This window comes from Amphiprion ocellaris, chromosome 16, assembly GCF_022539595.1.
Source record: "Amphiprion ocellaris isolate individual 3 ecotype Okinawa chromosome 16, ASM2253959v1, whole genome shotgun sequence".
Taxonomy (NCBI): Eukaryota; Metazoa; Chordata; class Actinopteri; family Pomacentridae; genus Amphiprion; species Amphiprion ocellaris.
Window position 1 is genome coordinate 15,643,099 of NC_072781.1, and position 17,719 is coordinate 15,660,817.

At 38.1% G+C, this 17,719-nt stretch overlaps 3 protein-coding genes across 4 annotated transcripts; 2 read left to right on the forward strand and 1 right to left on the reverse strand.

The window, feature by feature from the left end:
* The first annotated feature begins 758 nt into the window (after window positions 1-758).
* On the forward strand, window positions 759-6,164 carry si:dkey-76k16.6 (uncharacterized protein LOC566817 homolog). Of its 2 annotated transcripts, none has more exons than XM_023294663.3 (7): window positions 759-809; window positions 1,641-1,748; window positions 3,611-3,709; window positions 3,836-3,946; window positions 4,027-4,135; window positions 4,764-4,890; window positions 5,005-6,164. In XM_023294663.3, exons 1-7 carry the CDS (start codon window positions 777-779, stop codon window positions 5,396-5,398), a joined length of 981 nt encoding a protein of 326 aa, XP_023150431.3. In that variant the 5' UTR covers window positions 759-776; the 3' UTR covers window positions 5,399-6,164. The 2 variants fall into 2 exon arrangements, with proteins under 2 accessions (XP_023150431.3, XP_054874581.1); XM_055018606.1 differs by lacking the exon at window positions 759-809 and adding an exon at window positions 939-1,061.
* On the reverse strand, window positions 4,566-7,684 carry mgme1 (mitochondrial genome maintenance exonuclease 1). Its single transcript, XM_023294665.3, has 5 exons — window positions 7,006-7,684; window positions 6,659-6,896; window positions 6,446-6,578; window positions 6,170-6,300; window positions 4,566-5,661 (listed from the first exon to the last, which is right to left on the reverse strand). Exons 1-5 carry the CDS (start codon window positions 7,505-7,507, stop codon window positions 5,622-5,624), a joined length of 1,044 nt encoding a protein of 347 aa, XP_023150433.1. The 5' UTR covers window positions 7,508-7,684; the 3' UTR covers window positions 4,566-5,621.
* Window positions 7,685-8,057: 373 nt separating this feature from the next.
* snx5 (sorting nexin 5) lies at window positions 8,058-15,371 on the forward strand. Its single transcript, XM_023294648.3, has 13 exons — window positions 8,058-8,218; window positions 9,957-10,061; window positions 10,196-10,306; window positions 10,498-10,619; window positions 10,749-10,872; window positions 11,224-11,319; window positions 11,427-11,532; window positions 11,652-11,727; window positions 11,894-11,933; window positions 12,042-12,128; window positions 12,456-12,615; window positions 12,707-12,792; window positions 14,080-15,371. Exons 1-13 carry the CDS (start codon window positions 8,186-8,188, stop codon window positions 14,128-14,130), a joined length of 1,197 nt encoding a protein of 398 aa, XP_023150416.1. The 5' UTR covers window positions 8,058-8,185; the 3' UTR covers window positions 14,131-15,371.
* The last annotated feature ends 2,348 nt before the right edge of the window (window positions 15,372-17,719 follow it).

The following is a 17,719-nucleotide window of genomic DNA, read 5'->3' on the forward strand; positions in this document are numbered from 1 at the left end:
ACATGGCTGCATATAACCAAACACCACATGGCATTTATAGACAAAGATTCTTCTAAGTATTAGATATCCAATTGAGTAAAATTTAAATTGAAAGTTACTTATAAAGATATTGTAGTAACACTGTCCATACTTGACTCACACACTACTTTATATTAAATAACTAAGAAAGCCTTGGAGTCTTGCCAGTCTTTCCTTCAGGAAGAAATGACATCATGTGGTGCAGGTCATGTGATCTGGAATTAACACACTTCCTTGAGAGGTGTTTTTTAATGGGTAACTTAGTTGAAAGTGATTTCTCTGACACAGATACAATTTGTTATTTTCCATGTAAAATTAGATATATTGCCAAAAAAGAAATATGTCATGATTACCTCAACTTAATAAAAAGGACACAATCAAAACAATCTTTGAATAAGTTCATTTTATGATTGTTTAGCCAATTAGAAGGTGGTTGTTATTAAATTCGGACAGTTATTTAGTTGACATTTTAGTGATATTCAGTCATTTGTATTAATAGGGGATTATTTCCATAATAAATAATTATGGAATTTGTAAAGACATGATCATAATGAACATTAAAAAACTTTTTTTGCTTTTAATAAAACTGTATGCAAGATATATCCCATGGACTTCAAAAGTCCCTTGACCCTAGTTTATGATGTTGACAAACCTGATTTAGCATCACTGTTGACACTAAATCAGGAAATGTAACCTGAGATTTACAGAACAACTTTAAAACACGTTACAACATGTTTACCATCAGAGGTTCCGGTCTGATGTTAACTTACAGCAACTTCAGCTACAGTAACGTAGGTCACTGCTTTATATGTGATATTGTACAGATATGGCGAAGAGTACAACAAGTAACAAAGATGACTTTAACACGTGCCTGTACAGTTTATCTTCGCTTTTGGACGCTAATGTTGTTAGCAACAGCGTCGGTAAACAGCAGAAACCGGTAAATGTGGGCGGGCCAGCAGTCAAACATGAAGGTTCTAGGCAAAGACGAGCTGCAGGTCGCTGAACAAGTTCTGCTCCAACACTTACCGAAGAGCTACAAGGTAGACAGAGCAGCGGAACACGTTATTGTAGGGTGACCAAGCGTCCTGTTTTACCAGGACCTGTCCTGTTTTCACGTCCTGTCTTGGCCGTCCTGGTTGTTTTTTATAAAGTGATGAAAATATCCTGGTTTTCATTGTTTTTTCATTAGGTCGCTAAATTGACCGGCGCTAGGACGCACTCTGCAGCTGCGGTGCTGTACGTGACGTAATTTTAGTTAAAGTTGGATTGCTAATATAGCAGAGGCTTTATTTATTGATTGATTGATTGATTGATTTATTCTAATACAGAAGAGACATTATTTGAATGAAAACATGTTGAGTAACCTCTGAGAAGTGTGTCTGAATTTGTGTCTTTGGTTATAGATAATATTTAGTAATATAACAATTTTCTGTCCATACAGAGGAGTCATACTTTAAATGTATTGAAATTATACGGCATCTTTGAGTAAACTTCAAGTATCATTTGAGTATCTCATTGCCGGGCAGAGTGTCCTGGTTTTCGGTAATGAAAATATGGTCACTCTAGTTATTCTGTTTGTCAGTAAATGTCTAATGTCAGCTCTAAATGTTTTTATTCAGGTCTACGGTTTCATCCATGGTATCAACAGGAACAAACCAACTACACAGCAGGTGGTCGCTGATTCGTGGCCTGATTTTAAAGTCATTATTTGTCGACCTGACCCCATGGTGAGTTCAGGTCCCACCGGACAACTGGAAACACACTATTTACAGCTTTGTCAGGTTGGAATTTTTCTTGTAATGGAGGAAGTATTCCCATTCTTTGAATAGAAGTACCACTGCATCAGACACAGTGGATTATTAAGAGTGAATCTGTTATGCTTAACAACTTTAGATTAAATAATCATCTACTATTAAGCTAATCGCCAACTATTTTGACAACTGCTTTGTTTTGAATAATTTAAGAAAAAGTCTAAATCCTCCTGCTTTTTAAATGTCCATATTTTCTGGCTGCTTCACTCCTGTGTGACAGTAAACTAAATATCATTAAGTTGTCAACAAAACAAGGTATTTTACATCTTAGACTTTTGGAAACACTGATAAACATTTTCACTGTTTTCTTACATCTTATCGACAAAACAGCTTATGAAGTAATTCAGGAAATACATGACAGTTTAATCGACAATGAGAATAATTGTTAGTTGCAGCCCTACTTGATATACAGATTTATATGCAGAAAATAAGTCTGAGGGATCTTGAGATAATTAATATAACAGAAAAGAGAGAGAAAAAAACGACACTGTTCTGATGTACAAATCTGTTTCCAGTTTGTGGAGTTTTTTTCCTCTAGTCTATGATTTTTCATGACATTTCATGTCAAAATATATTTAAATTAAACTATGTTGACTGTTTTCAGGAGTAAAGTAACTAAAGCAGTGAAATATATATAGTGGAACAGAAAATACAATACTTCCCTCTGAAATGTAGAGGAGAGGAATTATAAAGTGCATAAATTAGAAATACTCAAGTAAACTACCAAATGCCTCAAAGTTGCACTGCAGTACTTGAGTAAATCTACTTTGTACCATTGAATTTTGGTATGCTACATGATTGCTAACTGTAACATTTACTTCACAGAACAAAGCTGAACAGCTGTAGGAAACACAGCTAGCCCATTGAGCAGCTTCTTGCTATTTTCTAAATAGTGCAACTTTTTACTTTATGTGCTACAGCCTTCCTTACAATGTACATACTGTTTAATGCAGTATGCATGCAAGTGGTACATACCTTAAACTGTGATCATTGCAGTCTGTAGTGCAAAATGATCTGTCACTGAGTTCTCTTGGGAGCTCAGACTTGTTTATATTCGCATAGGTCATGATGATGTACGCCACATAACTGCATGGCTAGAAAGGTGTTCTAGCTTTAATACTGCAGAATCTGGCTGTAGTAGGACACCCTGGTATTGTCGGTCTACGTCATTTGACATAGCATATATTGGGACAAACAAAATCATTTTCTGGCATAATATTTAGTATGCCGGAAAAGTATGTATGAGTAATGTGAGTAGTAGAACACACCCTTTGTGACTGAAGCTCCTGCCATTCGTGCCCCAACACTGAACCCTCCTTCAGAGTCAGTTAGGTCTTTCCCTTTAGTCATTGTGAGACAAAATCAGTCAGCTAGGCCTGCTCAACATTTTTATACATGTACAGAGCATGACTGGAAGTTACCAGTTTAACTGTACCATGCAGAGCCTCTGTGTGGAAGAAACTGCATTTGCTTTGTTTCTCCATTCATTTATCCGGATTTTCCTTTAATTTGTCCCGTTTATTCCAAAGATTTTTTTTAAATGTCATAAGTCTGAAAACCCATTTGCAACAAGTGTGTGAGCTGCTTTCGAAGTTGTAGCATATAAAACACACGTTGTTGTTCCTTTCCACTCACAATCGTGTTGACTCCATGCGCACAACTGTGTGGAAAGTGCCGATCGCAACTTCAGGTTGAAGAACAACGCAAAGACCGCCCAGTTAGCAGTCCTCTGTGTATGCGCTGAACTTCACTCCAATTTCCTTCGTATACTTGCCTAGAAATGTACCATAACTAACCAAATGACCATGGAGCTGACGGAGGATCAGCTGAAAGTGGCTGAAATCGAACTGGAAAAATACTTACCTCGATCCCAGCAGGTTTGTACACTTAGCGTTTCCACGTATTAAAACTGTGAGCTCCTAGTCTATATGCTGATTGTGTTGCTGTCGCTTTTTAATATTCAAAGACTGTTCTATGGATTTAAATGTCGTGTTTCATTTTAGATGTACGGGTTTGTGGTCCTCAGAAACAGAGTCAAATCAGACCCAGCGCAGATTTTTGTGGACAAGTGGCCACACTTCAGTGTCGTTTTCTGCAAACCATTTTGTAAACAGGTACATATGTGCATCGAAAACACACACTGAGCTTCTGTATTTCTGCATACAGTATCTTTCACTTCTTATTTTTCTTGCAGGAAAATGATCCTTTCAGAATCATATTTGTCTTTGCAACCAATGAAGCTGTTCTGGAGGAAACCATAAGGAAGTCTTCTCTTATTGACTGGACCACGTATTTTGGTCTTGGTAATAAAAACAATTATTTTTATTCTTTTTATTATCTCTGAATAGTACTGTGGAAGGCAACTCATTTATGTATTTTTATTTTAACAGCAAACTGCTGGCACATGACTCTATTTTGGGTCATTTCAATGTATTTTAATTTACTGATTTCAAATTGAAAAAAAACAATAATACATACATCACTCAGCAACATGCCAGCAACTGTTGTTCTACTAAATCTCATATTATCTCTTCTGATTTCAACTGTTTTGCGTTTCATTGTGTTCAAAGTCCTCCATTGTTATGGCATATCATTTAGTGATAGTGAGCTATGACACCACATTGTCATATTGCTATACCACAAAAAGTTGAGGACAAAGATCTCCACTTTAGCATCATTTTATAGCACTGTAAAGAGAAAATGGCTTGAAAGAGAATCAACAAAAGCTCAGAGCAACTTTAAATGTTTTTTAGTCCTTTAAATACATAAACATTTGCACACATGGTTTAAAAGCGTAGTTGCACCTCTGATAGACAGAGCAAGTTTAGTCATTATTCATGTTATAAGGCATTTTCTCAATAAAACGAATATACATTGTATGAATACAAATGAAGTTTCACACATTACAGCTTTTGATTGCTTCTGTTTAAGGAATCAACAATTCCCACATGGAGATATTCAAAAAAATGGTATCGGAGAAAAATGTGCCCTGCAGGAAAATATCAGTGTGTCATCGGATGAGACTGGAAGACATATCCAAGCTTCCCCCTATAGACAGGTAGGACCTATCCATGTTAATCACATCATGAGTCAGTGCATTATTTTAGGTTTCATGTTTATGAATAAAAAAAAGCTTCTGCTCTTAAAAGCTATTTGCTCTGCTCTGCATCAGCTCAGGGATCTCGCTAAGCTCCCTGGATGAATCACACATTGGTTTGGTATCCCAGACATGGAAGTTTGTCGAGCACGAAGGAGCTGATGGGATGATCCACAGGATGATTTCAAACTTTCCCTCCTGCTGCGTGCTGGATGCTGACGGACGGCCCGTGTCGTGGATCCTGACCTATAACTCGTGCGCCATGGGAATGTTGTACACTCTGCTGGAGCACCGAGGGAAAGGCTATGCCAAAGTCCTGATTAGCAGCATGGCCAAGAGACACCATGCTCTGGGCCTCCCAGTGTACTGCTTCATAGAGGAGGAGAACACGACCTCTTACAGGCTCTTTACAAACCTGGGCTTTACTGAAGATCCCTCATACAGGAAAGCCTGGTTTGAATTCAATTGATTTTAAATATTCGATGAAAGTAACATTTTGTGCCAAAGATCCCAGAATAATACGTTATGGTTCGAGTCTGAGCTCATTTAACCTGCCTTTGTAACATAAAAAATAGAAGAGCTGAAACGGAAATGCAAGTCAGAAATTTGGTTGAAATGTTCTTGATTGGTTGTTATTGTAGGAGCAAGTTATATTTTTGGTGAAGGTCCTTGCAGATCATTCCATGCACATCTCATCTCTTTTCTGGCAGTGTGCTGGAAGCATGACTGGCTCTGAAATGAACACAAAATCTTAATGTGAATTATGGGCATTTAAAAATACACTGTTCAATTCTTATTGTTTATTACTGTGGCTAGTCTGATTCTATATGTAAAATAAATAAAATCTTTTGGTATCATATTTGGAGTTTTAACCCTTTGATGCACAACATGGGTCAAAAGTGACCTGTATTCAATGGAAAAGTGGTATCTCTTGACCCATGTTGTGCATCAAAGGGTTAAGGGACATTACTAAGTATTTATACAATTAACAATTTGATCTATAAAAATCTAAATATAAGAAGAACTTGATATGCTGAGACTGCTACTTCATTAATCCATCCTCAGTTTGATTTTAAGTTCCTGTTGTATCACTAAATCAATAGTCAACATTTCAGTCTGGCTAGTTTGTAACAGCAAATACTACAACACTATGAAAATCTGTTCATTCACTTATTTCTAAATAAAATATAACCTGATATAACTTTGGAAAGAGTAAATAAACCTGTTGTCACTTCTTTACCTTTTTTCTGTGAATTCTTCAAGGCGTAGCAACCAAGTCTTCCAGTACTCCGACATCAGCTCTGAGCTGAGTTGGTGAGCATGGGCAGGTGAGCCGTCCTTGTAGGCCACAACAATGAGTCCATTTTCAACCTGCAATGAGAAGAGATCAGTGAGTGTGTGACTCACTCAGGCAGATGCAGTAGTCATAAAGTTAAGGAATTGTTAAGAATTGGTCCGACTTCAGGCTGAGAGACAGGACAAGAAGCTCATCACATCATTTGTCTCAATAGATCACCTGGTATTTATAGTTGCTGTCATTGTTCAAAGCCCCAGCATAGGCTGCCACTTGAACAGGGTTGTCGTATGTGTTGCTTAGGAATGGTTTGGGTTTATCTGACGTCTTCCAGTCAATAACACAAAGTACACCCCTGTAGACAAAGTGGGCTGTGAGTATAGGGAGAAAAGTCAAGTCTAGAAATGAAAAAAACTTTGGTCTGATGATTTTTACCTGTAGCGAGCAACACAGTCCACAATTCCCAGGTAGTTTAGCGTAGCATGTTGTACAGTGCTTTCAATGGCTCTCACTGCACTGACATCCTCCAGTATGTGAGAGATGCTCTCCAGGTATCCTCGTACTTCAGGTGGATACTCTGGAGTCTCTGAAGGATCTCTGTTCTTCCATGCTGCACCTGATGTTAGAATGTCCTCCAGAGCTGAATGGAGAAGCTTCCCTTGTCTAAATAAATCTGTTTGAGTACAACAACTCTGGGTCACTTTACATACACTTTACATACATTTACATGAGAGGATCACCCAGAACATAATGTGCAATATGAGGATAGCATAGACACTTACTCTGACTGTGTTCTTTGAAGCCTTCCTCTCCCAGCTCTGCTATCATCCTCCTCTTCCATCTCTCCAGGTAGAAGATCTGCTCTGGGGAAAGAGTCTGCTGAAGTATTCTGGTCACACTCGGCACGAAAGATCTACCCTGTCCTCGGTTTAGCGAAATCCGGGCTGGAGGTCCTGACTCCGGCTCTTCTGTTTCTACAGTCTCCTCACAGTTCAAGAAAGGATGCAGGGTCTTAGGTCCCCTCACCTCTGGTCTTGTGGGAGTCTGAGCCTTAACAACAGGTCCATAGATGTGGTCGTCTTCTGCTTGGAGGGTCTCGGGGGTTTGGGAACTTACCCTGGAGGACATGACGGACTTCACCAGAGAAGAGTAGCGCTCACTGTCCACTGAACTGTACGGGCTGCGTTTTCTGGATGTTTTGAGGCAATGACAAGCAGAGAAGTGGCTCACACAGAGGGAGGTGCTTTGAAGCACAGCGGACAAAACACGTTTAAGAGCGAACATTCTGGCGACTTTACCGCAACGGGCTCAGAAGACTAAAATGTATTACCCAAAGAACTACAAACTACTGAAGAGGTTTCGACGTTTTTAAAGTATATTTACATTTTTTTTGCCTTCATTTTACCACTGGTACTTGCCCTAACATGTTCCAGTGTAACTCGCCCCACAAACACAACTGTTTCTAAACGGCGCGCCTTTTTGGTTGCACAAACTTCCGTTGTTGGGAATTGAAGTAAAAACTACATTACCCACTAGGCTAAGTGTATCATTGAAATTCATCCGTGTGTTTGTTAACTCAACAGTGGCTGGTACTCATTGTAGTCACTTTCATTCACTTTGTCCGCTCATTGTTGCCTCCCCGGTCCGTTATTTAACGATATTAAAGTGTAATTTTACTGTTTGACACGAAGTTACCGTAAAACTTTAGCTGTATCAACCCACAAGTACGTAAATGCGAGATGATTGATCAGATCAAAAACCAATAGCAGCTTGTGTAAAGTCGATACTATCCAGTCATATTCAGTTAAGGCGGGATTTAATCTTTCATCATCAGGATGGGGCGAAAAAACGATTTGACAGCTTGTTAGGAGGCTAACCATCCACCGGAGAGACAGCTTCCTGCATACAGTTTTGTTATTTGGGTTGGCCTTTTCTTGCCTTTCGGCCGATTAAAGTTCCACCATGACATCCATAGACGAAAGCAACAAAGAAAAGGTGAGTTAAATGGGTTTTGGCATGTAAACTGCACCCAAAGTCAGCCCCGGGTAGTTTGAAGATAGCTAACATTAACGGTCGCTGCTCTCTGGCTAAGTTACTGAGTTTTCGGTCTGCATAACACTAGCATCAAGCTAAAGCTAGCTGTCGTTTTATCGACGAAGCTATCGAGAAATGTATTTGAACTAGCAAGTCTACTGATAGAAAGTTTTGTTTGCTAGTGTGAACTCCTTTTCCTGGTAGTGAACGTGTCAACCCATGCAACGCTAAACGCTAACCGTTCATTACAACATGTAAGGTTAAAAGTCACGTAGCCGGTTTATTCCATAAATCTGTGCCACTGCGTTTATACTCCATTAAAGTTACTGTTTTCAGGAGCTCTGGTAAACCAGTGGATTTGTTGTGAATTAAAACTAGTAGCAATCTGGCTGATATGGATTCATAGTAATATTGCAGGATGTGGTCTGTGGTACTGTTGAACTGTATTGTGTAATACTAGACGTTTACCGTAAATATGCCATATTTGTCTATGAGATAAAGCAAACTAGCATTAAGGTCTCAAAAATGAGATCAACACCTCACTAAAACAGGTTTTTACCAAAACAGAATTATCATCTGCACGAATACAGTTTTACATGGCTGTATATAATAAACTGGCAATTTGGTGTGACCTCTTTCCTTTCACAAGCAAGACAGTCAATAATAGATTATGTTTATCGTTATACTGTAAGATAACAGATCAACATGGTTGTGGGTCTAACTTTTAAGCCCAGGCAGGACTGGAGCATGTACCTCCAGGCTATTTACCCAACACCAACTAAGGATACTTAATTCATGGGAGAAAAACTTGCAGTGCTACAGTTCTGTGCATTTCTGATTTTTGAGGGCCAATGTGCATGATAGAGAAAATGTTTTTTAAATTATTTAGGAACTGTGTGGTTTGATATTAGGTTCTATGTTTCCAGTCTACCATGTTCTGTTTTTTTAAATTTTTTTTTTTAATCTAACTTCAGTAGTAGGTGTTGAATTCGAAAGACGCTGATGGTTTTGGGCTCTCAACACTGTAGCTGCTAATAGAACATTCCTCTGAACTCCTAGTATATTGTCAAGTGAGAGAAGACTCCAGACACTGAGAATTTGTAGAGATGCTTGACAGCTTTAAGATTTTGATACTGTTATATCTGAGAAATATGGATACAGAGCAAAAGAGACAGTGAGTGCACATCCATGGCTATATTTAGGTCGAATACAGACAAGAGAGTCAATAAAAGAGAAATGTAGAGCGCACACACGAGATACAGCACCCAAAACGGTATTGATTGATTATTTATCGAGTCCTGATGAAGACCTGGTTGAGTGGAAACATGGCTTATTTTCCAACTCATGTATTTTGAGAATTGTACTTCCATGTGGAAACTATTATAAAATTAATTGTGATCTATAATTGCACACTGTTACAGTATTGTTGAACCAATATTCAAAATAAAACTGTTGTCAGCTGTGCTTAATAAAGGGTCTTGGTGTTTGCAGTTTATATCCACAGTTCCCTAAAGAAACTTATATAGCATTTTGTAACCTTACCTATTAACCATCAAAGTTGCAAAGCTGCCATAAAAGGCACTACCCAGACTTGTTGAATATTTCTTGATAGCTACATTAGAAACTTTGTAATTTTTGTGCATAAAATCAGGCAGCTAATTCATATTTTTCTGGATAACCTTATGTTCTTTCTCCTTAGTTGCGTTCTGTGTCTGTGGACTTAAACAATGATGCCTCTCTTCTCATTGACATTCCTGATGCACTCTGTGAAAGGGACAAAGTAAAGTTTACGGTTCATACAAAGGTAAAAAACAATAGTTTGTAGCCCATAACACTGATATGTTCCTATACATAAAATGAACCCAAACCTTTAAAATATTCTGTAATAGTATTTGCTGGTATACTGACGATATGTTTACAAATTAACTCTTCCTCCAGACCACACTTAGCTCTTTCCAGAAGCCAGAGTTCTCCGTTCCCAGGCAACATGAAGACTTCATCTGGCTACATGACACTCTGGTGGAGACAGAGGACTACGCTGGCCTAATAGTGAGTTGAAAAACTTAAAGACACAACTGACGTACATAGACAGAGGCTGCAGTATCATAATTTGTCTTTGGCGGCTGTATAATCCATGAAAAGAAATGGTCGATGCCATACAGGTTTATTGTTATGTATTTTTGATAGACCATTTATTCTGATGTGAATCTTTAAGTTGTTTCTTGCATTGTCATTCATAGATTCCACCAGCGCCCCCAAAGCCTGACTTTGAGGGCCCAAGAGAGAAGATGCACAAACTGGGGGAGGGTGAAGCCACTATGACTAAGGAGGAGTACACTAAAATGAAGCAGGAGCTGGAGGCGTGAGTGTGACACTTGAACTGTGTATTGCATTGTATTATTTTGTGTCATGTCAATAAAACTACATGACATATTGTTTTTAATAAGATATTTTATCTGTGTAACATATTCCTTTTTTATATACTTTTCAGTGAATACCTGGCTGTGTTCAAGAAAACTGTTCAAGTGCACGAAGTTTTCCTGCAGAGACTGTCTTCTCACCCCATTTTAAGCAAAGACAGAAACTTCCAGATTTTCTTAGAGTATGACCAGGATGTGAGTTCTTCATAATGCTGACTTCCTTTCCTGGGCTGTCAGTTGGAAAGAGAGGAAGTAGAGTTTACTGGAGACTTGTGACACATGGCTTACATCCTGCTGTGATCAGCAGTTATGCTTATCTATGTAGTTATTCAGTGGCTGGTGTTTGCTAACAGAACTTGGCTAACACTTTATATACTGTATCTAGGTTGTAGTGTGATAAAGGAGCGTAGAGGAGTAACACTGTGATGCAAAAACAATTAACTATTGGTACAAGCACAAATATTTCTTGAATTTCTACTTAATTCTCACATCACATAATAATCTCTTATAAATATATCACTTTCTCTCATATTCCTGTCATTTTAGCTTAGTGTGAGGAGAAAGAACGCCAAGGAAATGTTTGGAGGATTCTTTAAAAACATGGTTAAGTCAGCGGATGAGGTCCTTATCTCAGGAATAAAGGTGGGGCTTCTGTATTGTCCGCTTACAGTATATGTAGGAAAGCATTCCAGATGCAGTGTTGTGGGCACTTCTCCAGTTACCTTTGTGTGTTTTTGTGTCCTGCACAGGAAGTTGATGACTTTTTTGAGCAGGAGAAGACGTTCCTGCTCGATTACTACAGCAAGATAAAAGACTCCACTGCCAAAGCAGAGAAAATGACCCGTTCCCACAAAAGTAAGAGAGAGGTTTTGAAATTACAATTTTAAATTGGATTTGAGTGGTGTAAAACAGCACAATATTAAAGTTATGTTTAAAATTTGCATAGCTTTAATTGATGTTTCTTGATGTCGCAGATATTGCGGATGACTACATTCACATCTCTGCCACTCTGAACAGTCTGTCTGCTGAGGATAGTACAGGAAATAAGAAGTGAGTGGAATACATAATTTGATGATTTTTATTCAAAGCCATGACGTGAAGATTTTAAGTTCTCTGTTGCGGTGATAATTGCGTACTAACTGAAGTACATCATCTCTGAGAAAATGTGATTGCAGAGATTTTCATGTTGTGGCTTTGATTTTTTTTTTTTCCTTAGGAACCTGGAGAAGTTGTCGGATCTGTTTGAAAAGCTCAGAGTGAGTAGAAGCTGATCTACCAACAAAGAGAGACACCTGTAAATATTTCTCTCAATTTATACATAACATTATGGAATCTACTATATGCCTTTATTTGTGTCTCTGCAGAAAGTAGAGGGAAGAGTAGCGTCTGACCAGGAGCTGAAACTCACAGAGCTGCTAAGATACTACATGAGAGACATCCAGGCTGCAAAGGTGAGACAAGATGTGCAGGATTAATCCTCCCTGTTCTTCATGAGGTAACCCAAATGATATTTTAGAGGTGAAATATGAACAGAAAATAACATGTCTTGCAGTTGAGGAGATGGAATACGTAAGAGGAGTGTATTTCTTTGTGAAATGTCGTACTAAGTCGGCATCCTCAGTAGCTTTATTGTATGATTGTCACTGTGACTGAACAGTGTCACATTTTTGTTTTCCAAACTAATCAGTTTATGAAGCATTAGGTGTTGCAGTGCTTCTTTCGGTTGCCTATTCATTCTTTTGTTCCTCTTGTAACACTATTTCAAACACGTCTGTTAGGACCTTCTGTACAGGCGAGCCCGTGCGTTAGCTGACTATGAGAACTCTAACAAAGCCTTGGATAAGGCTCGACTGAAGAGCAAGGACATTCCCCAGGCAGAGGAACATCAGCAGCACTGCCTGCAGAAATTTGACAAGCTCTCAGAATCTGGGAAGAAAGGTTTGTGCATTCATGCGTAACATTTGCAGATTTATTCTGGTTTTATCTCTTTGTTTATAAAATGCTGTTCACTGCACAATGTTATCCTCAGAACTCACCAGCTTCAAGGGCAGACGTGTCGTGGCCTTCAGGAAGAATCTCATAGAGATGGCTGAGCTTGAGATCAAACATGCCAAGGTGAGCAGCACAATAAAGCTAACTTTTCCACAAGGATGTGTGGCATCTTGATTATGTTATCTAGTGTGGTAATATTCCCACTAATGAAAAATACTATAACATTCCCATCGGCACGTACTCTTTCATCTGTAGTCTAATGAAGATGAAATTTAATAATCGGCTACCATAGCAAACACAGAGTGTGATTAATTCATCTTGTACCTGCATACATCAAAGTTTATAAATGAAACATCATAAATTGGTACATACAAAGAATTTAAAATGCAGTGAAATGGGCACACTGCCTGAAAAAAATATGATTTTTAAAAGTTTCCATCAGTTTTCACCTACTTCAGACTGTAGTGTGGAACAAGAAAACAACTGTTTACTGATTAATTGCTGGTGAAGATGACTGCACAATCTCATGCAGGAAAACTGCATTTAGTCAGGCCATCTTTTCTTTCACAGCATCATATCAAAGGAATTCAATATCACATTCAGTTAGACAGTCCACATCTTAGTGTTAATTAACCATAATTTCACAAATTGGCTTGTTGAGTATATCAACACAGATGTCCTCCTCCAGCTTTAGCAAGATTATACTCATAATATATCTGGATTATTCCCTCTTAAACCATCATGTTCCTTCTGCTTAACCATCTTTGATTTACTTGAATTTTTTTTTTTTTTTTTTTTACTATAAACTGTAAATATTTAAATGATTTCTGTGAAATTTCAAATTGATATATGAAATACTTTTCAAAGTAATTTTATCTGGAAATATTCTCATCTGAACTTAACATTTAAAAAAAATCTTGGAAAGTGTGAAAGCTACATTCTCACAAATATCTTTAGAAATATAAAGATTATATGCTTTACAAAATGAATTTTAAAAAAACCATCTATGTCCCAAAATGTGTTAAGCTGTTTGAAAGTGTGTTTTATGTGCTGTCCATGCCCTTTTTCTTACTGTATAAGTTTTTATTAGAATCTAGGTTGATTTAACTGTTTACTCATTTTGGATGCCTTGCAACATCAGGCTAAGGCACTGCTGTGTCATGTTACAAAGGCACTGCATTGCTTTTTGGCTAATTAGAGTACACTTACTTTCATTTGAGTGGGAAACAATATACACTGACTCTTTTCAAATGAGGAAACTGAAATTTAAGTGGTCCAGACAGCTCTGGGAAAAAGGTAACAGATACTTGAATGCTGTCAGCCTGAGGCACAATGACCGTTCTTTGGACTTAAAACAGAATCGACTCTGTTATTCAGGAATAACTAAACAAGTTACTTTTGTCTCCACAGAACAGTGTGACTCTATTGCAGGGATGCATTGAGCTGCTCAAGACCAACTGACGTGTTTCAAGTATTTCTGCCCTACCATCACCAAGTGACCAGTCATAGCAAATGGAAACCTGGTGTCCCCGGGGCCTTGCATGGACATGACTCCAAGCCCTCTCTCTGCTCTCACCTGGGTCTGATGCCACTTTAAACCCCTGCGCAAGACTAACTATCTTGTAAGCACAATGTCTTCATGTTTACAGAGTCCCTGTCCTCTTGTCTGTGGTCCATGTTTTTCCATTATTTACGGAAGTCTAGCCCAATGGGAATGGCTCCAGAGAAAGAGGCTGCCAACATTACAGTCTTCCATATTTTTGCAGCACCAATATATGTGATTTTTCTTGATTATGAATATAGTACACTTCTTGCCTTTCTGATCACATTTCTGCCTCCATTCTGACTCTTAACCTTCTCCTACATATACGCTTTTACATAACTTTTTGAAAGGCTCAGAGAATGTTTTTTTCATATTTCAATTATCCCAACCATTTTTTCAGATTTATGTGCTTATTCTGTTTAGACTTTGCTGTTTGAAACAAAACGAGTGCCTGGAAAAACATCCTTGTGCTCTGCATTCCTGTGCTCTGAGATTAGTGTACATCTAGTAAAGAAACTCATGACTGACCAAGAAGACCAGAGATCTTCAAGTGATCAAAAATGGCTGCATTTCACCTCAGGAATAGGACATTGGATTTGTCTCCACATTCTTGTTTGTAACAAGTGGCCTCAGATTCCACTTTTTCAAAAATACACATTAGCTTTGTAAATATGGATGAATCATAGAAGATTTGAGCAAGAGATTGTTGGGGGGAATCATCCAGAGTAGGCTATTTGAACATACTAGTATAGCAATATTCACTGCTACACACTGTTCTCTCTGTTCTGCAGCTTTTTCACCCCAGACAACTCTTCCCATTCACTCTTTCCTTTTCAATGTGTAATTACCGTTGTTTCTTAATTTTGCCATTTGTTACTGAGTTTTATAAATCAGACGTGATATATCTACCAGATCCTCTAAACAGATTATTTCAAACAAATATTTAAAAAAAAAAAAAAAAAAAAGATGCACTAAGAAGACGAAAAATACTTTACAATCATGACCAGGCTCAGTGGAGTGTTATAATGCATTATAGTTTTTTAAGAAATTGAATGTATTTCTAATGGATGCGAAATCCTTTACATGATGCTTTTTCTTACAGAATGTTAGCATTTTATAAATTTGTGATAATGGCATTGAATAAATCCTACTTTCCCAAGTTTGATCTGTGCCATTCTGTATTTGTTCTACAGCTTATGAGCTTGTTTTTATGTTACACGTAGAATCTATAAAAGTTGGTGATTAGCTTTTACAAGCTTTCTCTTGGGAAAAAAAAAAACAAAAAAGTCTGTATTTTAAAAACCCCACATATCATACCACTAGGTGGCAATGTCCAGCTTACCAGTGTGTCCTGTTTCCAGTAAGTGTAAGTATGTGAGTCCTTGAATTTAAACACAGCTGTGTGCATGCTTGTGTTAAATCCATTGACCGCTGTGAATCCTGGAATGGGACAGTGGTGTATTAGGTAAGCTTTGAGGAAATGCCAGGGGGCTCATGGGAATTACCACCACCAAAATGCACACTGCATGTCCTACTTTACGAGCAACACTAAGCAGTAAGAGTTGAACAAATAACCTGCAGTAAAAGACTACAGCCCAGGTGAAAGTAAAATTCATCTACGTGATCAAACACCTTTTGTTAGTATGCATTATAGTTGGAATATATTTAGTTGCATATATAAATCCAGCATTTAAAAGAAGAAAACTAGCATAGATATGGAAATACTTTTCACCATTATTTTTGCTTTTTCCACAAAGTGCTGTGAAGAAAATCGTAATGTTACAAATATGTTCTTGGAAAGTTATGGTAACAGTGCTTAGTATCACTCTTCCCAGGACCAAAGTAATTCCACAGACACAGCAATGAAAAGTTATGGCTGAATGGGAACTGGAGAAACAAAGCTGTAACAATCGTGTGCATTGACAGAATACACTGTACCTGTCCACACTGGATTTGTCAATATTGACAATCCATGTCATGCCTGTCGCCGTGACCCGTAGGATCTCCTCCATCCACTGATTGGATGAAACCACAGGCTGTAGCCAATGAGACGAAAACAAATTATCAGTACAAACAAATTAGTTTGCCAGTTGTGGTCAGAGCAAACATTATTTCCAAGCACAAGCATTAAAATAGTACTGCTGTGATGGCTCCAAAGAGCAAGGCCTCTCTTTGGAACATGATGGGTACTGTATAATACGAGGCCCAGACTTTTATATGAGAGATAAACCCTGTTCTTACACACTTTCACTTCCCTGCAGCTACTAATCTGACTGTATCAGTATAAACAAGAAAAGTATCAGGCTTACATTTAGCCTTTTTTATGTTCCTTTTGTGTAGCTGTAGTGTAGTGATAAAGAATTTCCTCAGTTCTTCTCTAATCTCAGAAGCAAAACTTCCAAGGCAATAATACATTGTGTGTAATCTGGCTGTGCAAACTGATGTGAAGGAACAAGTGTGCTTGCTTCAAAGACTTATTTTGCTGATTTTATGAATTTCCTTATCTTCCCTTAGGCACGCTTAGATAATTTACAGGCTTTTAATGTATGATAAGGAGTAAGATTTTGCACATTTTTAGAGCTTTTAGAGACACTGTCAGTAATTTACTGTTAATAATTGATTCCACACTATCTTTATGATCCTATTTTTAATGTTATTTTTTTTTTACTGTCATGTCAGACCAGGATTTTGGGAAAACATAATGAAGGCTGTAACAAAAACAAACACTTAAAGAAGAAAAATGCTGCATCACTGCCCATTTTTCTGCTGTGTCATGTAACAAAATAAAAAAAAAAGTGTTGAGTCGACTTTGGCTGAGGTCATGGTTAGATGAGCTGCAACATCATCTTACGCTGTCTGCCTCTGAAAGCACCTGAACATGTCCTGCAGCTGTGCACTGTTGAAGAGTCATGATAAAGGGAGGCAGAGGCCTTGGAGCAGGACTTGGAGACATGATGCATGAAAGCCTCCTCAAATAGAAGCTGTGTCCTCTGAAGGGACTCACTATGAAAAAAACAAAAGTGCACCTGCAGGGCGTGCTGACGTAACTGAATCGTCTGTGCTTCCTAAGTGAAATGGAACGGGATGCTTCTTCCTGCTGCCCATCAAATAGAATTTGTACACAGATGCAGATTTTTAAATCCTTTTCGTCTACCATTTTATCTTCTGAGTTACACCAGCAGCTACATTCTTATTTTTGCGCAAAATCTTGAACATGAGCATCTTAAAAACTGTATTTTCTTCCCCTACCAAAGCAATTCTGTCACTGGCACAACACCAAAAGGCCAAACCTTTTCTCGGTTAGCACAACCTGCACTGTTTGTTTGGTATTTTGCATATATGCACGCAATCCTAACACAATGGCATCTCAAATTAAACATAACTGGCATGAATGGCAGCCAAGGTATTTCATCTCATTACACAGCAGAAATACTTCTAATGTAATGATCTGTATTTCACATTTGATTATGCTATGCTGTGTAAGTACAAGGCTGGTTATAATTATTT